The sequence below is a fragment of the Mustela putorius genome, unplaced genomic scaffold (genome assembly GCF_011764305.1).
Source record: "Mustela putorius furo isolate JIRA1106 unplaced genomic scaffold, ASM1176430v1.1 tig00000129_pilon_pilon_pilon, whole genome shotgun sequence".
Lineage (NCBI taxonomy): Eukaryota > Metazoa > Chordata > Mammalia > Carnivora > Mustelidae > Mustela > Mustela putorius.
In genome coordinates this window covers 10,962,680-10,985,133 of record NW_025421290.1, presented here as the reverse complement: position 1 = coordinate 10,985,133, position 22,454 = coordinate 10,962,680, and the positions used below count along the sequence as shown (strand labels likewise).

General features: G+C 38.8%; 1 protein-coding gene across 3 annotated transcripts in view; it reads right to left on the bottom strand.

The window, feature by feature from the left end:
* TMEM260 (transmembrane protein 260) overlaps positions 1-22,454 on the bottom strand; it is a 68,185-nt gene that overhangs the window by 18,331 nt on the left and 27,400 nt on the right. Inside the window, exons 6-11 of one of the 3 annotated variants that reach the window (XM_004738834.3) lie at positions 12,937-13,116; positions 10,911-10,951; positions 6,966-7,049; positions 5,197-5,311; positions 3,724-3,893; positions 962-1,133 (exon numbers count right to left, since the gene is read on the bottom strand). In XM_004738834.3, coding sequence (XP_004738891.1) covers positions 962-1,133; positions 3,724-3,893; positions 5,197-5,311; positions 6,966-7,049; positions 10,911-10,951; positions 12,937-13,116 — 762 coding nt within the window. The remainder of the gene's footprint in view (positions 1-961; positions 1,134-3,723; positions 3,894-5,196; positions 5,312-6,965; positions 7,050-10,910; positions 10,952-12,936; positions 13,117-22,454) is intronic. The other 2 variants (XM_045069827.1, XM_013056512.2) reach the window with 2 other exon arrangements.

The window sequence follows — 22,454 nt, the reverse complement described above, 5'->3', positions numbered from 1 at the left end:
CTGAATGTCAAAGAACTATTTTTTTTTAATTTAATTTATTTATTTGACAAAGAGAGAGCTAGAGAGGGAACACAAGCAGGGGGAGTGGGAGAGGGAGGCGGGACTTGATCTCAGGACCCTGGGATCATGACCTGAGCCGAAGGCAGACACCCAACAACTAAGCCACCCAGTCATCCCAATCAAAGAACTATTTAAAAATAAATTTACTGTGGAAAGAACCAAGGTGCCCTTCAGCAGATGAACGGATAAAGAAGATAAGGTCCATATATACAATGGAGTATTATGCCTCCATCAGAAAGGATGAATACCCAACTTTTCTATCAAAATGGACGGGACTGGAGATTATGCTGAGTGAAAAAAGTCAAGCAGAGAAAGTCAATTATTATATGGTTTCACTTACTTGTGGAGCATAAAGAATAACACAGAGGACACTGGGAGATGGAGAGGAGAAGTGAATTGGGATAAATCGGAGGGGGAGATGAAACAAGAGAGACTGTGTACTCTTGAGAGACAAACTGAGGGTTTTGGAGGGGTAGGGGTGAGGGGCTGGGTGAGCCTGGTGGTGGGTATTATGGAGGGCACGTATTGCATGGAGCACTGGGTGTGGTGCATAAACAATAAATGCTGGAACACTGAAAAGAAATAAAATAAAATAAAATAAAATGAAAGAAATAAATTTACAATACAGTACTTTCATGGTTTGTCATGTGAAATAGAGACCTAATTATTATTTGATTCTAACACAAAAAACATCAATTCTTAAAACATTCAGTTTAGATGAGAAGGAAGCAATTCATATGCTTATACTATTAGTTAAAGTAAACAAAAGAACATGATATATATTCTACCTAAGAGTAATTGTGAAAACTATACCCATCTACCATTAAAAATTAGTTTAAAAAATACTTGTTTTAAAGTGATTACTGTTACTATATTCTAAGTATCTTCTTTATATACTTACTTCCTGATCCACTAGTGAAATATCTGGTCTCAGTCCCTCACAGTAATGCATGTAACGGAGAGAATTCCCTGGCAAATCTCCTCGGAGTAAGATAATTGCGTCACGGGGCATAGAGGCTAGAAGGTTCTTTGCAAATTTATCAATCACGTAGTTGGTCCTTTGGTCACAAATGCTAAATAAAAGGATAATGAAACATTAAAATAGCAACACACTGCTACAGTTTGTACAAGAGCGGGTGTATTTCCTGCTACATTCCTTTCCCATCACACACTCTCCATGTAGTGTTTCAAAGTAGTCTAATATATGTCTTCTAAGAAGATGCATATATTTGAAAAAAGAATGCTGTCATCTGAAAGAAAAAGAGAAGGAACTAATTGTGCAACTAAATAAAAATTAGTGTATTGCTTTACTGCTGGGATTTATAATCATTTCTACAAAAAGGGAACTGGTTAGTGCTCAAGACTAAGTCTTTTTCACTAAAAAGAAGTAAGGCTTCTGATTTCACTTAGAATTAAGGTAATTTCAAGTCAATTCCAGTTAGACCAAAGAAATTTTCAGAAATGCAAAAGGAAATCTGGCAGTTTCCAGCATAACTTTGTGTAGTATTGTTTTAACTCTCTTGCATGCAAACTTGATCCTTTCCATCACTTCCCCAAGCCACAGGCTCCCTGTGGTCCTCTCTCCCTTCTAGACAGAAAAATCATTTGAGAAGAAGTCTAATGAGAAGGAAGGGAAGGAATAGTTGGTGGGACTGTTTACTGTTCTCCAGGCATTTTTTGCTACTGCCAACAACAGCAGTATGACTCCTTTCAGTGATAGAGTGGACATTGTAACTTCAAAGAGAACTGGCGTGAATTCTGAGGGCTTCCCACAAAAAAAGAAAAAGACAACCAGAGAGCAAAAGCATCAAAAAAATGGAATAAGCATTGTCCTTCCTGTTATTATCAGGTGTGTCACATGTAATGGTTCTAAGAAACACAGCCTAAAGTTAAATCACTGGGCTAGCATCACGTAGCAAATGAACACTGCTAGAAACAAAATATTCACCCCTGCCTTTGTAGTTGATGCAACCGCTCCCCGCTGTGATTCTCTGCTTTGCAGGGTGATGGTTCCCATTTTGCCCTCTAGCAAAGTTGCTATCTATTCCATACCCCTGGGACTAATGCAAGAATTAAAACAAAATAAAACTGCCTAGCTTGTGCTAGTAGCCGTGGTGTTGAACCTGAGTTGCCCTAAAGACCCAAGTCAGGAAAAGACTGGGACAAAACAGACTTGGGAAACACAGCGGGCTTTGTAAGCCCTTGTTGAGCAAGCTATGGAATTGTATCCGGGACATGCATCCCCTCTCTACCAGACCTCCTAGTGACGCAGGAGTCCTGACACTGGCTCTACCCTGGTATTATAAAGAACATCAATTTTTTTTTTTAAAGATTTTATTTATTTATTTGACAGAAAGAGATTACAAGTAGGCAGAGAGGCAGGCAGAGAGAGAGAGAGGAGGAAGCAGGCTCCCTGCTGAGCAGAGAGCCCGATGTGGGACTCCATCCCAGGACCCTGAGATCATGACCTGAGCCGAATGCAGCGGCTTAACCCATTGAGCCACCCAGGCGCCCCAAGAACATCAATTTTTAAAGTTAAGTTGAAAGTGGAAATTCAAGCGCCTAGGTGGCTCAGTAGGTTAAGTATCTGAATCTTGGTTTCTGCTTAGGTCAGGACCTCAAGGCCATGAGATCAAGCCCCTGCATCAGGTTCCCCATTGAGAGCAGAGTCTGCTTGGAATTTTCTCTCTCCTTCTCCCTCTGCCCCTCCTCCCGCTTGTGCTCTCTCTCTCTCCCTCAAATAAATAAATAAATAAATAAATCTTTAAAAAAAAAAAAAGTCAGGGGGAAACTGAAGCTTTTAAAATGCCAATCAACGGGCCCCTGGGTGGCTCAGTGCATTAACACCTCTGCCTTCGGCTCAGGTCATAATCCCAGGGTCCTGGGAGTGAGCCCTGCTTCCTCCTCTCTCTTTGCCTGCCTCTCTCCCTACTTGTGATCTCTGTCAAATAAATAAATAAAATCTTAAAAAAAAATAAAATAAAATACCAATCAAATCTCACTACAATGAAACTCCAGTGGCATCTTCCACTGCTGTAATGTTTACTCAAATACTGCTAGAAATGAATGAATTTTGATCTAAAATTTGGATATGTTTTATACCAGACTGAGATATTCACTGCCAATGTTATTCAACAGATTTTGAATATATATAGATATATATGTATATCTATATATATCTATCTCTGAATGCCTAAGAGCTGAGAAACTTTTAGAAATTTATTTCAAAATAATTAACATTCACTCCTACAGAGTGAACTAGATAAGGACCGGGTGTTACTCAAAAGATGAAATCTTCGAAGCATAAAAGAGACTTATTTTAGGACATAAAAAAGGCCCAAATGTCTTTACTCTCCATCTAAGTGATATTTTAGATCATGGACTTTTATTATATCCTCCAGATCCTACCAAGCATTTCTAGGGTTCCTCAGAGGAAGATGTACGACTAGTTACATGACCCACCCAAGCCCTTGTTTGCAGTGCCCTGACACCGCACAGCAGGCACGTTGAGATTCTGTTCAAAAGTTTAAGCAGCACTGCCTTTAGACTCAGCTGTCTTGCTCTGAAAACTGGAAGAGGTGAAATGGAAATAAAGCCCAAGACTCTAAATATCTATGTGTCTCTTGCTTGAGTGCTCCTTCCATAAAAATAAGCACGTGTTACCTGAAATTAGAATATATTTGGTAAATTATAAAAAGAGCTGCTGAAAGCCACTCCAGACACTGAAGCGCCCTGACATTCAGTACTCGGTTACTCTCGGAAGCCAGCGCCGCCAAACCCAGGCCCGCGAGGACGGCCACCACCGCGTTGCTTTGCATCCAGAACCTCTCCACCTGCCAGAGACATGCAGACAGGACATCTGGCTGACTTGTTACAGCAATCGGCCAGGTATTGTGGGTTTAACAAATACACTATGTACCCCGAACTGCTTATGCCCGCGGTCACTCGGGTCTTGTTTGCGGACTTCCCCAGTGCAATTCCTTGTCGCTTTATTTTCCAATTTTCAAGCATTTCTCCTTTCCAGTTGGACACACGAAGCTCCCTTTTTTGGATCCACATATCCATGCCATATTTCAATTCTATGGCATGCACCTTGAACTCCTGGCACTTGAGAAGTGGAGGAGATGGAGAAAGGCTTTTTCTGCTTTACTTCTGAGGTCTCCTCCCAAGTGGGGAAGCGCCCCTAGTAGGAGAGTCCTTACTTCTCCCTGTGAGACTGTAAGCACTGAGCTGAAGGGGAGTCTGCCAGCTGGGAGTGGGCCTGCATGGCCCTGCTCTTTACCCCCCCACTCTTCCTCTGGGAAGTGATCTGCCCATAGGACACACGTGTCCAGGACAGCCCCTTTCCGTGTGGCCCCTGCCGGGCAGGTGAGGGGCGCCTGTGACAGGGCAGGGCAGTAGGGTTGGTGGGGGGTAAGTCCGTCCATTCTGGAATGCAGTAAGAGGAAGGCCCCTGATCACAGATAGAAACTACCTTCTCCCATCTCAGCATTCCCAGTATAAAGGGGATTCGCTCGTTGTAGTTGTCCGGGTTTATCTCGTTTCTCAACTGACTCAGAACTCAGAGGATCAAGAAGGGTATTATTTATGAGGCCTCTTGAACACACACATAAAAAAGAGTTGGCTTGAGTCACTGAAAAGGAGCTGTCTCCATTCATAGTTTCTGCTACAAAGAGGAGAATTACTCCAATCTCAGAAATGGCAGCCGGGGAAGACAGAAACGTGGTGGCTCTTTTGCACAGCACTGAGACCGATGAGGTAAAAACCATGGGAGTGTCTGCATAAGAACCCTCAGCTACAACCTTTCTTTCTTTGCTGGTTTTTTGTTTTGTTTTGTTTTGTTTTTTTAATTCCAGGAGATCTTTAGGGTACTTATATCTGCAAGCACACACATAAAATAACTAACTTAAAACTACATTACCTTTATTTTTCTACCTAACTATTGTGTTAACTAATTGCTGCATTTTTCCCCCCTAAAAAAAAGGTCTCAGTCTTATTTGATTCAAGAATTTGACTTTCGATCTATAAAAATTAGCTGTTTCTGAGATCAGCTGCTCCTCTACAAGATTCATAAAGATAAATTTGTACACTCTCCACCAACTTTCTGGACAAAGGAGATATCTAAGTAAAACTTACCACACCCATGAAAAGTGGTTTTGATATATCTAAGTTCGCTCTCCAAGCAAAGAACAATGAATAAATGCAAAACATTCCAGTAAAAAGCCATACCAATGATGGATTTTGTCTGTCCCTATAAAAAAATTAAATATGTCCAAAATTATTTATGTGCATGAGTATCAAAAATATTACATAGTTTTAAACTACAGGAAAGAATTAGAGCTATAAAACTTTCCATACTTAACTGTGGACAAAGAAAGAGCTCAGTTTAAAAAAACTTGAGCTGGAATAAATAACTGAAATATAGGAATCAACTACACACTGTATTACATATTACAGACAACTACACTTGGAACTATGCGGCAAGACATACAAAGTTCAAGTTCAGAGAAGAAATGCAAATGATCAATCTTGTTAAATTTAAAATGTAATTAAACAGATCTGTACCCCTGAAACAAATAATATATCACATGTTAATTAAAAAAGATGTAACTAAACATATGCAAAACAAAAGAATAATTTCATGCCTAAAAATCATAACGATTTTAAAACAAATCTCAGTATTGGATGCAACAGATGCAACCGAATAAGCACGTATGTGAGTACAATCCTTGAGAAACATTAATTTGATAACATATATCAAGAGCTTTAAAAATAATCACAGTTGGGGCACCTGGGTGGCTCAGCCAGTTAAGCATCTGCCTTTGGCTCAGGTCATGATCTCAGGGTCCTGGGATCAAGCCCCACATCAGGTTCCCCGCTCAGCGAGGAGTCTGCTTCTCTCTCTTCCTTTGCTCCTTCCCCCCTCCCGCTTGCATCCTTTCTCAAATAAATAAAATCTTAAAAAAAAAAAATCACACTCACTGACACAGTAATTTGACATGTGGGCATAAATCTTTAGGCAAAACCAGAAATGTGGATAAAGATTAAACTATAAAAATGCTTTAACATAGGGGCGCATGGGTGACTCAGTGGGTTAAACCTCTGCCTTCAGCTCCGGTCATGATCTCAGGGTCCTGGGATCAAGCCCGACATCGGGCTCTCTGCTCAGTGGGGAGCCTGCTTCCCCCCTCTCTCTCTGCCTGCCTCTCTGCCTGCTTGTGATCTCTGTCAAATAAATAAATAAAATATTTTTTAAAAAATGCTTTAACATTACTTATATTAGAAGTGGAAGCAATTTGAAGATTCCCAAATAGAAAAACACTTAAGTTAATTCTCTTAGGTCGGAGAGGGGAATTTTATACAGACATTTAAATGACCTTAAGTCTTTTTACCATAAGGGCAAATGCTCACAATATAAGGTTAAGTGTCAAGGAAACAGAAATACAGATGTGTGTACATATACAAATTTACATAAAACACTCATGTTAGAAAGTAAATGGACAAAAATAATGGAGGTTAAGAGTGCTGTTATGTTTTAGGTTTTCTTTTATCATCAGAGGTTGCTTTCTTCTTCAGAGGAATTCAAATAGTTGTTTACTTCTTTTGCAATGCAACAATAATGAGTAGCTATAGGCACAGTATGGGATCAAACCAGAAGTTTAAGATATCAAATGAGTTGGTTACTTAGATTGTAATCTACTGCTCAATCTTCCAAAATCATTAATTTATTATCAGAAAACAAAAAACAGGAAGAAGGTAATATATATTTGCTGTAACAGAAATTATTCAAGTCATTTATTTGGAATATAAAATAATACTGGCAATGTTCTCCAAGGGCATATTGAAATATGAATTGAATTAATGAATATGGGAAAAAGAACAGGAAAATAAATTATATTACTTACTTTCTTGCTAAACATATATTTGCCCAAACTGCGAGGCCTTGAATGTTAAGTGAGAGTTGGGTCCTCATACTTGTTACTTGAGAACTGTAAAAGACAATCTAATTTATTATGGGTAGAAAATGAAGTTGGTTAGTTTCAAATACAACATTCTTTGTAAAATACATCTGATTATGCACTGAGTAGTTTTTTTGTTTGTTTGTTTGTTTGTTTGCACTGAATAGTTTTGAGGGCTGGAGGCAGATGTTAAATTATTTTGTCTTCTTTCAAATTTGGGAGAAAAAGTACCGTAAGAAAGAGTTAAATGGTTCTAAGATGTTTTCTAATTATAATATTTGGTTACCAATTTATAATATTTGGGATAGGATTAGAGCAACTAATTCTTCTGTATTTGTAATACTGGTATGCTATATTGATAATATAGTAGAAAAATAATAATAATAAACCAATATAATAATAATAATAATATACCAATTATAATAATATAATAATAAACCAATATAATAATAATAATAAACCAATCTAGATCCCCAATTGGTTTGGTAAGAAGTCATGTGAAATGAATTTTTGAACTTCAGTCAACAGTGTAGACACGGCCTCCTGTGATTTAGCAAGTGAAAAGAAAATTAATGCAGGTTGCCTAGGTGGCTTAGCTGGTTGAGCATTCATCTCTTGATTTTGGCTCAGGTCATGATATTAGGGTCATAGATTGAGCTTGCTTGGGATTCTCACTCTCCCTCTCTCTCTGCCCCTCCATCCCGCCAACTCTCCTCCTCTTAAATAAATAAATAAATAGAAAATGAAAAGAAAGAAAGAAAACAAAATTAATGCAAATAATTTTCTGAAGATCCGATCATTAAAGAAAAAAAAAAGACAAGAGAGGTGATCTCCAATCACTCTTCTTCTTTAAAAGGCTTCCTTGTTGTCCAGGGGCACCTGGGTAGCTCAGTCAGTTAAGCGTCCAACTCCTGATTCTGGCTCAGGTCATGATCTCAGGGTTGTGAGATCAAGCCCTGCCTCAGGCTTCATGCTGGGAATACAGCCTGCTTGAGGTTCTCTCTCTCCCTCTCCTTCTGCCCTTCCTCCCCACCGTGTGTAGGCATGAGCTCTCTCTTCCTCAAAAAAAAAAAAAAAAAGGCTTCCTTCTTTTCTGTATTATTTGGTTCAAAAATGTTTAAGCCATAAGAAATGTATTTTTTTCCTATAATTAAACTAAATTCTTCCATTAACTAATAAGCGTTTCCCAAGTGTTATCTGAGTTCTGAAATAGCTCTAGCAGTCTCCAATTTTTAAAAAAATAATGACTATATACACTATCTCAAAGAACTTTCTTCTCCCTGCTGGCAATTTTACTGGAGAAAATGTGATGCCATAATTATGGAAACCACACAATGTGTATTTTACTAATGGAGACTCATCTACTATGAGAAGATATTCTTACTCATTTTCAAACACACTTGAAAAATTGATTCCAGCATGAGGCCCATTTCAAACCATTCTTCAAAAGGAATGAAGTCAGTCTCAAAATTAATTCTTGGAGATCTGTTGCTTAAATGTAAGCTCTAAAACATGGTCACTGCCTAGGGTTAGATTCCATAATTTCCTTGTACAGGATTGCAACTTAGAGATATGCATGGGGAAAGAATTTAATTTGCTTGACTGGAAGAGGAGAGATGATTAGGTCCCATCATTTTGAAGGATTTTCTAGTAAGTTAATTATGAGTTGCTTTTCTCAACTCTCCCGTCCACCTGAAACAATTAAAGACTAGACATTCTCTCACTCAGTCAGAGAGTGCTAGGATTATGCCTCCAATCTACATTCTGATTTGGTTCGAACAAATAATGTTCGAACAAATAGTGTGAGTGCTCATCACTTTTGTCAAGGCTTTTTTCTAGGCATATCAGCTAACTGCTATTTCTTCAATATAAAGGAGGCTTTTCTGATCCCCAATAGATGAGTTTTATGTGCAACTAATAAAAGTTGGATGGATAGTCTAGCAGTACTCTTGAGAGTTCTCTGGAGTTCAGTGGGATTTATTTTTAATTTTTAATTTTTTAAAAATATTTTACTTATTTATTTGACACAGAGAGAGAGATCACAAGTAGGCAGAGAGGCAGGCAGAGAGAGAGAGGGGGGAAGCAGGCTCCCCGCTGAGCAGAGAGCCCCATGTGGGGCTCGATCCCAAGACCCTGAGATCATGACCTGAGCCGAAGGCAGAGGGTTAACCCACTGAGCCACCCAGGCACCCCTCATGTGGGATTTATTAAGGCAAAATATACTGCCAATCTCAAATGAGATCACAAGGTAGGCTGAAAAGAATAGGCAGTGAGTCTTCGGGCCTGCAGCAAAGCAGAATACCATAAAAGCCCACAGACGTTGGTGAAGCTGTCTTTGTAACTGAGCTTCTTGCTACCTTTCCCCAATCAAAAAGAAAAAGGAGCCATAAAGGTTTCAGTCGGACATTAAAAAAAAATATTCAAAATCAGTTGTGAGAACCAATAAAAGGTTATATAAAAATAATTGGTGGCAGGAAAATATTTTCAAGATACAGTAAAAAATGAAAATGAGAGGGCTAATAAAACAGTGTGCACATTATGATCTCATTTTTAAAAATAAAAATATAAAAAATATTGAAAGCATACAGACAAAAATGTTAATGGGTTAACAACAGTGGTTATCTCTATATGTTGGAATTATAGTAATTTTAATTTTCTAACCTTCGCTTACCTGGGTTTCTAAACTTTCTATAGTGAAATAATAATAATAAACTTTCTATTATGTATCACATTTTGAGAGCAGGGAAAGGGACATTTAAAAAGGAAAGGAGGACAGATGGAAGGAAGCAAACAAGCTAGCAAGTTAACAAGAGGGAAGCCGAGTATCTGTGAATTGCCGCACATACAAGGTTGAAATATTCTCCCCACATTTTATTTTTTTTTATAATTTTTTTAATTTAATTTTTTTTCAGTGTTCTAAAATTCATTGTTTCTCCCCATATTTTAAAAACGGTTTTCCAATAGTTCTGGGAATCACAAGTTAATAATCAGTTAGGAGACCACTTTAGTGTTATAGAAGACTAGTCTTCCATAATTTTATATTGAAAATACTATAAAAATAGTACAGAATTGGTTAGAATACTTTTTAGGTTGTCTTAATCTGTGTGGATTTTTTTTTTTTAAGATTTTATTTATTTATTTGAGAGAGAGACAGTGAGAGAGAGAGCATGAGTGAGGAGAAGGTCAGAGGGAGAAGCAGACTCCCCATGGAGCTGGGAGCCCCATGCGGGACTCGATCCCGGGACTCCGGGATCATGACCTGAGCCAAAGGCAGTCGTCCAACCAACTGAGCCACCCAGGCGTCCCAATCTGTGTGGATTTTAAAGCAATTATTAACCCATTTTTCAAAGAACCCTAGTAGGTGATGCAGATAAAATATATTTGCTTAACTGGCTATAAAAAGGTTGGATATTAATTTAAGTCAAAAACAGATCTTAAGGACAGCCTAAAGAAAAGTCTTAAGACACATTAAACAAATGAAACTCTAAAGAATTTAAGAACGCAGCTCAAACCTAAGAAAGAAAACAATCAAATTGCTAAATACAATTTTATAAAATCTCTCTGGAAAAAAAGAGAAGAAACCAAAACAAAGGATAAATGATGTGTAAAGCAACAGTGCACTGGGTCATTTCATATCCACATGGAAGTGGAAACATTCTAGTGTTGACAGTCTACTGCTAACTGTTGTATTTATCACTCATTCTCAGCTTTCTTTTATGGAAGGAAATGCTAGAATGTTTGACAATCCACACAACTAGTGAATGTACCCACGAGAGCCACTTCTCACACACACTGCTTCACAAAAGACAAGTCCAGAAGCCCCCAAAATCACTTTGTCTAGGAACTAACAGAGAATTCACTTAAAACCAGTTTCAAGTATTTCATACTCACAGCAAAATTTTAGACATACTGGATCCTGTTTCCGATTTGGCCTAAACATAAAAGAGAAGTTTATTTGCGTAAGTCTTCAGCTGCAGCTGTGTTAAGCTATTGCATTTTAACTATCTGGATTTAGAATATACATGTTTCCTGGGGTGCCTGGGTGGCACAGTGGGTTAAAGTCTTTGCCTCTAGCTCGAGTCATGATCCCAGGGTGCTGGGATCAAGCCCCGCATTGGGCTCTCTGCTTGGCAGGGAGCCTGCTTCCTCCTCTCTCTCTCTCTGCCTGCCTCTCTGCCTACTTGTGATCTCTTGTCTGTCAAATAAATAAATAAAATCTTAAAAAAAAAAAAAAGAATATACATGTTCCAAGTAGACAATGCAACATCTCTCTTCATTCAGTCTTTGCTTCAGAGCCTTGCTGAGTTTTTGAAGAGAAGTCCACTAGAAACTAAACGCACACATCCTTGAGGAAGAACTGCAGAAATAACGACAGGCTAAAAATCAGTCAAACTATCATTCCAGTAGGAACGATTTAACACACTGATGAATTAACTGACTTGACACTTTTGTTACAGAGCGTCTTTAAGGCACTTTGATTAGAGCTCATTATCACATGTTAGTCTATAATTTCACAATTATGTGTGAATTATATAGGTTTCAAATCTGGAATGGCCCTCAAGCAATATTGTAATGGAATAACCAATATAAGTAAGCCAGAGTATAAATTTAAAGTATCAGACTCTCTAAGTCAAAAAGTAATTAATAATTATCCTTTCATTAAGTTATTTTATTATGAAATAGCTCCTCCATACAAACAACACATATATCGTGCATTTAAGGGATAAAGAGGTGTTTTGTTTTATTTTAAGATTTTATTTATTTGTCAGAGAGAGAGAGAGCAAGCGAGCGAGCATAAGCAAGCAGAGTGGCACAAGGCAGAGAGAGAGAGAGAAGCAGGCTCCCCGCTGAGCAAGGAGCCCCAGGACTGGGACTGACTCGATCCTAGGACTCTGGGATCATGACCTGAGCCTAAGGCAGGAGCTTAACTGACTGAGCCACCCAGGTGTCCCAAGGATAGAGTTTTAAAAAATCTATAGAGCCACTATTCATTTAAGAACCAGAACTGCATGAACACTTCACTTTGTGAAGTATCTCACAAAGCATTCACAGGCCTTGCTTTTCTCACCCCCTAGTGATAACTAGTACCTTGAATTTCGTGTTAATTACTCCCTACTTCCTAAAAATACATAGTTCTACTTCTTCCCTATGTATCCTTGAGCAATAGATTGTTTTGCCTGGTTTAGAATTTTGTATCAGCGGTATCATATAATATGTAGTCTTCAGAGATCTGCCTCCTTGCCCAAGACAAAAAGCACAACCATGAGAGAAAGATCCAATGTTTTTATTAAAGTAAAAAATAAATATATATATATATATATATATAGTGTTTGTCCTTTTATTTTTCAGATAACCTTTACTCTAACCACAGTGTTTTTTCCCTAATTTATGTTTCAGGGAAAGCAAGGCCTTTGGAACTTTAAAAAAAACATAGTGAAATTATATCTTATAAAGTATTTACATACAGGTATTATACTAAATACTATCATGAACACTATTTGTCAAATATGAAAAAAGAAAGTGTTTTGGTCAAGGTACATTAAAAATTTTGAGAGGTTTTTTTTTTCCTTCTAATCTTTTCCAAATATTTTTAATCACAGACCAAGGGACCTAAATGGTACCCAATGCTAAGAAGAATGAAATGCTTCACATGCTGGCAGCAGAGTCTTTTTAATATTTGTTATCCTGAAAAACATATTCAGGACATACAACATTATGATGTCAGGTTAAGTAATTCCAAGTTTTTCCTAATGTACGCTAAAGGCCACATTGCAAGGAGCAAGTTTGTTACACAAATAATGGAAATGAAAATTCTGTACTGTCATTGATAGGCATTGCTTTCCTTCAGTCAAGGCCCAGGCAGAACACTGAAGCTTCATCACTTACTTCCTGAAAAGGGCTTTAAATATAAATTTACCAGACTGAATGTTCCGTATTCTTCCCTGAGAAAATGCGTCAAAAATCCTAGCAACGTTGTCTGGTCTCCCCAGGTCCACCGAGCTTGATTAAGGTAGGATGAGATAGGAAGGTAGACGTAAGGCAATAAACCAGCAGAGAAGTAGACACTGAACTTCAACAGAGAGCCCAGGGAGAGTTCCTGCAGCAAAGCATATCATATAACAATGTTTATTTTTAGTCCATTCACCCTGGAACTTCAAGAACACATCAAGGAAAACATCAAAATGTTTACTCAGAGCTGATCTCTCCATTTCTATTAAGTCACCACAGAATACTATGTTAAACCTTCTGAGTGCTGTGGATTACTAGAAAATTGCATCAGCCTGAACTCCTTTGCATGGCAGGGGAAATCAAAGTGAAGCAAATAATATTAGGGAAGACTCCAGAGTATCATATTTACATTTAAAACCATGTCATACATGCAGCATTATAAGTCTGGGATAACACGCTTGCAAGTGATTGTTTGACTGATTCTGAACATACGCCAGATATTGTTCCAATACAATTCCCTTCCTCACCGTCACCAGAAGACTTCAACTATATTCTCTATTATGATTACACACTGACGGTAGGATTCTTTCTGCAAGGGTTTAGGATATTTCATGGAAATATTTGTCACAAATGAAGCTAGCTTTTACTTAACCTCCCAGTTCATCCAAATGCTCTTTTCCCTCAGAGTACATACAAGAGGGAATACCAAAGGAAATTTGTTGTGTGTAACAATGTTGCCTCATAAGAGAATGTATCTCTCATCTGCGTATGTGTTTTAAGATTTATTAATTTATTTCAGAGAGAGAGAGAGAGAACAGGGGGAGGGGAAGAGGGAGAGGGACAAGCAGACTACCTGCTGAGTGCAGAGCCCTAAACGGGGCTCGATCACATGACCCTGAGATCGTGATCTAAGCTGAAATCAAGAGCTGGACACTTAACCGACTGAGCCACATAGACACCCCCTCATCTGTATTCTTCTAAAACAAAGGACAATATTGACAGAGTCTTACAAAGATTACATCCACAAAAATACCAGCATACTAAAAGATTCAAATAGTGGTTGCTGGGGCACCTGGGTGGCTCAGTGGGTTAAAGCCTCTGCCTTCGGCTCGGGTCATGATCCCGGGGTCCTGGGATAGAGCCCCGCGTCGGGCTCTCTGCTCGGCGAGGAGCCTGCTTCCCCCTCTCTCTCTGTCTGCCTCTCTGCTACTTGTGATCTCTGTCTGTCAAAAAAAAAAAAAAAATTCAAATAGTGGTTGCTTTAGTAATTGGGAAAAGGTATCTCTTACAAATATAATAACTGGAAATTGCTTACTTTTCCTTTATAAAAAAGGGAAAATTCATATGTATACAAGGGAATATTCATATGATACAAGAACCAAGGTTCACATTCACCTGAAAGAGAACAAGCAGTTGACTTATACTAGCATTTTCAAATAAACACTCTTCATTGAAAGTGGAGTGTTTTTGCTATAGGACTGATTTCATTTGCTATTTCTAAAGGGGTAATGAGATGCATAAAAATACTGGCATGAAGGGAGAGTAAGAAATAACTGATCGAGCAATATGCCTTTGCTCTTCTTAAAAGTAGTTTTAAAAAAAGCAAATGTTCACATTTTGACATTCTCTGAATGTTCTAAAGTATGATTTAGAGTGGCATGACGCACCTGCCGGAGAATTTTCCTTTTGTGCGAGAAATCAACAGAGAGACGATTACACGAGAGCTTTTTCAGATACTGAAGGAGAGTGGCTCTGAGTCTGAGCTGTACATACATGAGAATCACCTGCAGAGCTTTTTAAAAATATCAATGTCTGGGCCTCACCCCAGACCAATTAAATGGGAACTATTCTGGAGTGGGGTCAGCATAAATATACATACATATAAAGATATATGTATGTATACATGCATATACATTTATGTACACACATACACACACTTTTTAAAAGGTCCCCAGATCATCTGAGTAGCCAGGGTTGCAACCAACTGACTCAGGACTTCCTTTTTTTTTTTTTTTTTAAGATTTTATTTATTTATTTGACAGACAGAGATCACAAGTAGACAGAGAGGCAGGCAGAGAGAGGGGAGGAAGCAGGCTCCCTGCTGAGCAGAAAGCCTGATGCGGGGGGGGGGGGGGGGGGGGGGGCTCGATCCCAGGACCCTGGGATCATGACCTGAGCCAAAGGCAGAGGCTTTAACCCACTGAGCCACCCAGGTGCCCCTTTTCCCTCTTTTTTTAAAAAGATTTTATTTATTTGACAGAGAGAGACACAGTGAGAGAGGGAACACAAGCAGGGGGAGTGGGAGACAGAGAAGCAGGCTCCCTGCTGAACAAGGAGCCCAATGCGGGGCTCAATCCCAGGACCCCGAAACTAAGACCTGAACTGAAGGCAGAAGCTTAACCCCCTGAACCACCCAGGGGCCCCCTGACTCAGGACTTCTTACTCTGCCTCAAGTCATCTGACCAGTGAGATCCAACTCTGTCACTTCATTGGTAGGCCTTATTTTTTAGCCTCTGCTATTTAGCGAACATGAAATGTCCTTTGAAGAGTCATACCTGCCCACATTTCATCATTCATCAGGTGCTGACCTAAGCACAAAATAAACAGGCCCTCAGACCAGCCTCCTAACTCATCCACTCTGAGTCTTCTGTGTTTGATACAAAGCACATGGGTCTTCTTTCTATTAACTAACACAAAATATTTACTTTTTAAATTCTTGTCAGTCAGCCAATTGCATCTCTCTATTATCTGAATGCACCTGCTCTGATGTCAGAAGGCTGTCTAGGAGTAAGGACATCAGGATGGCAACACAGATCATTCCTGACTTCAGTCTTCCTCACAGAAAAACCAGTTAGCGACTATCTACAGACAAGACATCACGGCATCACTCCTCCCCCACACCAGCCCAGCTCGGCACTAACAGCCTTCCCCCAGGGGTAATGGTTTTTCTAGTGGCAAAGGAGAGTCCAAGGCAGACATCCAGCTCCCCCAGCACGGCAGCACACTTCCCAAGAGGCTCATTCGGTTCTCACCTCTTGACTACCATGGTGGAAAGGAGTCTGCTGGGCTCAACTACTGGGGATCATGTGGACAGAAGGCAAGCAGGGTTTTCAGCAACCAGCGCTCAGATCTGGAGGACGGTGTTCCCGCTTGCAGCTGTGCCCAAGCAGAGATCCTAGCCAAGCCCCGAGTCCGTCTGTAGAGCTGAGCCGGGAGCTGATCCCACCCTCAACTAATTCTGATTTACTTGATCTGGGGCATACTTTAACATAATAAAGTCCACATGTGACAAGTTCATAGCTATCATACTTAATGGTAAAAGACTGAAAACTTCCCTCCCAAGATCAGGAATAAGACAAGGGTGCCCGCTCTTACCAAGTCCTGTTCAACACAGTCCTAGAAATCCTAGTCAGAATATTCAGGCATGAAAAAGAAATAAAAGGCATCCAAATCAGAAAAGAAGTAGTAAAACTGTCTCTATTTGCAGATGACATGATCTTATATAGAGAAAATCCTAGACTCTACCAAAAACCTGTTAGATTAATAAAGGAATTCAGTAATTAATTATATTAATGCCAAAATTAGTCATGTTCCCACAAACTAACAATATAACTATAAACTATGAAAAAAAGGAAAATGATCTCATTTACAATAACATCAAAAACAATAAAATATGTAACAATAAATTTAACCAAGGAGGTGAAAAATCCGTACACTGAAAACACAAAGGCACTAATGAAAGAAAATGACGAAGATACAAATAAATGGAAAGATACCCCTTGTTCACAAACTGGAAGAATCAATATTTTTAAATGTCCGTATTACACAAAGCCATCTATAGACTCAATGAAACCCCTATCAAGCCTCCAGTGGCATTTCTAACAGAAATAGAAAACCAAATCCTAAAATTTGTATGGGAGCAAAAAAGACCCCAAATAGCCAAACTAATCTTGCAAAAGAGGACTGAAGCTGGAGGTGTGACACTTCCTATGTTAAAGCACATTGTGAACCTATTGTCATCAAGAGTTCAAGATGGCAGGGTAGAAAGATTCTGAACTCCCTCCCCCAGACACAACAAATCTACAAAGACATGGAGACTATCTGAACAAGGGTCTCTACAACCAAGAATAAAAGGGCCACATGAACACGTGTGGAAGAAGAACAGACATGGTCTCACCGAAACCCCACCCCAGTGCTGCAACCCACAGTCAAGAGGGGGTCTTATAAATAAAGGACTTCTCCCTGAGGAGCAAGGGGTTTATGCCCCCAAATAAGGCACCCCAACCTTTGGGTCCTGCACCAGAAAGATGATCTCCCACCAAATGTCTGGCTTTGAAAGCCCACAAGTCAAATGTTCAGGAAAATTATAGTGCTGTAGGGGACAGGGACTCTGCTCTTAAGGATTCACAGACAGACTCACTCGCCACAGAACCTGGTACAGAAGCAGCAGTCTGGAAAGTGCTAGACCGTAAGTGAAGAAGATTCATTTGCTAATCTTAAAATGTCTGTTGTAAGGGCAGAAGCCTGGTAGAACTCTCTCTGGGGACAGAGATGCTGGAGGGTGCCATTTCTGGCATTCTTCCTCTATCTTACTAGTGCCAGTGAGTGCGCCCAGTCCTGTGTGCCACTCCATCGCAGCTCTGCCAAATCCAGCCACGCAAATGCCCGACCTCACATACCACTCCCACCAGGGCTCCACCAAAGTCAGCCAGGGTGCACAGTCTACACGGGAGATACCCCTGAAATGCCTGGATCTGGTGGCCAAGGGGAACTGCATTTTTGGGTCCTATGCGTCAGACAGTTCTTGGCAGGCTACCATCTCCAAGGGACTGCACTGACAACAGACTAAAACCACCCCTGGTTTTCCTATGAAAAAACTGCAGCCTGAGGGTAGGTTTCAGGTTTACCACACATGGAAGGGCTACAGAAGTGCTCTCAGTGAACATAGGCTGAAGGATACCATCTTTGAGCTCTCAGCTGGCCTCACCACAGCCTGCTGGCACTTCTCAGAAAGAAGCTCAAACATTCCTCGGGATCCCTGAATTTGCAATAGTCCCTAAGGGGAGATCCTCCAGAGCACCTGGTCTGGACGCTAGCAGGGTCTATGACTGCAGTCTCCCATGACTGTATATATTTGCATACCTTGAAGATGCTGACTGAGGGGCTAGTTTCCAATCAGCCTGAAACTAGGTGCTGACTGAAATCCCTCCTTCTGGAACCCTCACAGGTCTTGACAGAAGAACTGGAACCTACCAAGAGAAACTCAGGCTGCTTAAACAATCATAAAGGTTTGAGAGACAGCCAAGAGCTAGAGCAAAGTTAAACAGTGAGGTTGACCTCCTATGTGGGGCCACTCCTGCAAGACTGGGAGAGACAGCTATTTTGCCTAATACCTAGGAACAGCCACAGAGAATCAAGCAAAATGTAGAGACAGAGGAGTTTATTTCAAACAAAAGAACAAGATAAAATCCTGGGGAAAAAATCTTAATGAAACTGAGATAAGCAATTTGCCTGACAAGAGTTAAAAGTAATGGTCAGAAAGATGCTCACCACAGAAGAATGGAGGAACCCAGCAAGAACTTCAATGAAGACAGAGAAAACATAAGACAGTACCAAACAGAAGTCACAGAACTGAAGAATACAATAACTGAACTGAAAAATACACTAGAGGAGTTCAACAGCAGACTAAATGGAGCAGACAGAATCAAATGAACTAAAACACAGGGTAATGACACTCATCCAAACCAAGCAACAGAAAGAAATAAAATTAAAAACTGAAGACAGCTTAAGAAATTTACGGGACAGGGGCACCTGGGTGGCTCAGTGGGTTAAGCCTCTGCCTTCAGCTCAGGTCGTGATCTCAGGGTTCTGGGATTGAGCCCTGCATCAGGCTCTCTGCTCGGCGGGGAGCCTGCTTCCGTCCCTCTCTCTGCCTGCCTTTCTGCCTACTTGTGATCTTTCTCTCTCTGTCAGATAAATAAATAAAATCTTTAAAAAAAAAAAGAAAGAAAGAAATTTACGGGACAATATCAAGCAGAATAACGTGTATTATAGGAGTTCCAGAAATAGAAGAGAGAATGGGGCAAAAAACTTATTTGAAGAAACAATTGCCAAAAACTTCCCTTACCTGGGTAAGGAAACAGACAACCAGATCCAAGAAGCCCAGAATTCCAAAAGAAGAGGAACCCAAAGAGACCCACTCCAAGATACATAATTAAAATGTCAAAAGTTAAGGATAAAAATAAAACAAAACAAAAACCAACTTGTTACATAAAAGGAAATCCCCATAAGGCTATCAGCAGAAACTGTGCAGGTCAGGAGAGAATGGCATAATATATCCAAAGCACTGAAAGGAAAAAACTTCCAAACAAGAATACTCTACCTGGCAAAGTTATCACTCAGAGAGATAAAGATAAAGGAGTTCACTGACACTAAACTAGCCTTATAAGAAATGTTAAAGGAATTTTTTAAGCTAAAAGGAAAGGGCATTAATTATAAAAAGAAAAAAATTTTAAAAATATCCCTGGTAAAGGTAAACATATGGTTGTGGTTTAATCACTTATAAAGCTAGTATGAAGGTGGGGCGTCTAAGTGGCTCAGTTGGTTAAGTGACTGCCTTCGCTCAGGTCATGATCTTGGAGTCCCAGGATAGAGTCCCTCATCAGGCTCCCTGCTCAGCAGGGAGTCTGCTTCTCCCTCTGACCCTCCACTTCTCTCTCTCTCTCTCACACACACACACACAAATAAATAAATCTTAAAAAAAAAAAAAAGAAAGCTAGTAGGAAGGTTAAAAGATAAAAGTAGTAAAAATAACTACAGATATAGTAATTAGTTTGGGATACACAAAATAAAAAGATGTAAAGTATGACATCAATAAACCACAGGGCAAGAGGAATAAAAATATAGTTTTAGAATGCATTCAAACATAACTTGTTATCAACTTAAAATAGCTTGTTATATATATACACACAGACCATTATATATGAGATTTACGGTAACCATAAAGCAAAACCCATAGTAGATGGACAAATGATAATGAGAAAGGACTCTAAGTGTAGCACTACAGAAAGTAATCAAACTGCAAGGTAAGAAATCAAGAGAAGAAAGAAACAGTGAGGAATTACAAAACAGATTAAAAGAATCAATAAAATGGCAATAAATACATAGCCAACAATTTCTTTAAATGTAAATAGGCTAAATTCTCTAATCAAAAGACAGAAAGTGGCTGAACTGATAAAGAAACAAGACCCATTTATCTGCTGCCTGTAAGAGACTCACTTCAGATATGAGTACATACATGGACTGAAAACGAGCAAATGGAAACCAAAAGAAAGCATGGCTAACGACCGTGACATCAGACAAAATAGATTTTAAAAGAAGGCTATAATGACAAAGACAAGTATTACAGAATGATAAAGAGGTCAATCCAGCAAAAGATATAATATTTATCAATATTTATGTACCCAATTTATGTACCCAATGGAGAAACACCTAAATGCTTAAAGCTAATACAAACAGACCTAAAGGAAGAAAATGACAGGAATACAAATAATATTAGGGGACTTTAATGCCTCACTTTTATCAATGGATAGATCAGCCAGACAGAAAATAATAAGGCAACATCAACCTTAAACAATAAATTAGATGGAGTAATGGAGATATATATATATATATATAGATAGATACATATACTTATGTATCTATAAACATTCTATCCAAAAGCAGCAGAATACACTTTCTTCTTTTTTCTCAGGTGCACATGGAACATTCTCAGGATAGATCATACATTAGGCCACAAAACATGTCTTAGTAAATTAAAGACTGAAATCATATCAAGCTTCTTTTCTAAACACAATATGAAACTAGAAATCAATTACCAGAGGAAAACAGGAAAAGATCACAAATATGTGAAGATGAAACAAGATACTACTGAACAACCAATGTCAATGAAGACATCGAAAAAGAAATTTAAAAAATACCTCGAGACAAACGAAAATGGAAATACAACACACCAAAAAAAAAAAAAAAAAGAAAGAAAGAAAAAGAAAATAAATACAACACACCAAATCAATGGGATACAGCAAAACCAGTTCTAAGAGGCAAGTTTGTAGAGACAGTTAAAAAGAAAAATCTTAAATTAACAATCTAATTTACACCAAAGGAACTAGAAAAATATGAACAAAGCCCCGAATTAGTAGAAAAAAGGAAATAATAAAGATCAGAGTGAAAAGAAATGAAGTAGATACTTAAAAGACAATGGAGGGGCGCCTGGGTGGCTCAGTGGGTTAAAGCCTCCGCCTCCCGCTCAGGTCATGATCCGAGGGTCCTGGGATCAAGTCCCACATCAGACTCTCTGCTCAGCAGGGAGCCTGCTTCCCCCTCCCTCTCTCTGCCTGTCTCTCTGCCTACTTGTGATCTCTGTCAAATAAATAAATAAAAAATCTTAAAAAAAAAAAAAGACAATGGAAAGGCCAATGAAACTAAGAGCTGGTTCTTTGAAAAGATTAACAAAATTGACAAACCTCCAGCTAGACTAAGAAAAAAAGAGAGAGGGCTCAAATAAATAAAATCAGAAATTAAAGAGGAGAAGTTACAATTGATACCAAAGAAAGCCAAGGGTTCATAAGAGACTACTGTGAATATGTGAATAATTACACACCAACAAACTGAACAATCTAGAAGAAACAGATCAATTCCTAAAAACATAATCTTCCAAGACTGAATCATGAAGAAGTAGAAAAATCTGAATAGACTGATTACTAGTAAGGAGACAGAATCAGTAACTTAAAAACTCCCAACAAAATTCCTGAACCAGATGCCTCTCGGGTGAACTCGACCAAACATTTAAAGATTTAATATACGTCCTCCTTATACTCTTTTAAGAAACTAAAGTATAGGGAAAGCTTCCAGATATGTTTTATGAAGCCACTGTTACCCTGCTATCAAAACCAGAAAAGGACCCCATAATAAATAAAATAATAAATAATAAAAAAATAATAAATAAAAATTTTTTAAAAATTAAAGGCCATATCCTTCACATCCTTGATGAACATAAATGCAAAAATCCTCAAAAAATCCTCAAAAAAATTAGTGAATGAATTTGACAATACACCAATACATTAAAAGGACTATACACCATAATTAAGTGGAGTTAATTCCAGGGATGCAAAGTGGTTCAACATCAGCAAATTAATCAATATGATACACATTAACAGAATGAAAGATAAAAATCATATGATCATCTCAATAAATGCAGATAAATTTACAAAATTCTTTTATGATAAAAACTCTCAACAAAGTAGGTATATGGCCATTGAAAGGCCATATGTGACAAGCCCACAGCTAACATCATATTCAACAATGAGAAGCTAAAAGCTGCTTTTCCTCTAAGATCAGGAATAAGACCAGGATGCCCATTCACTCAACATTGTATTGGAAGTCCTAGCCAGAGCAGAAAAAAAAAATAAAAAGCATACAACTGGAAAG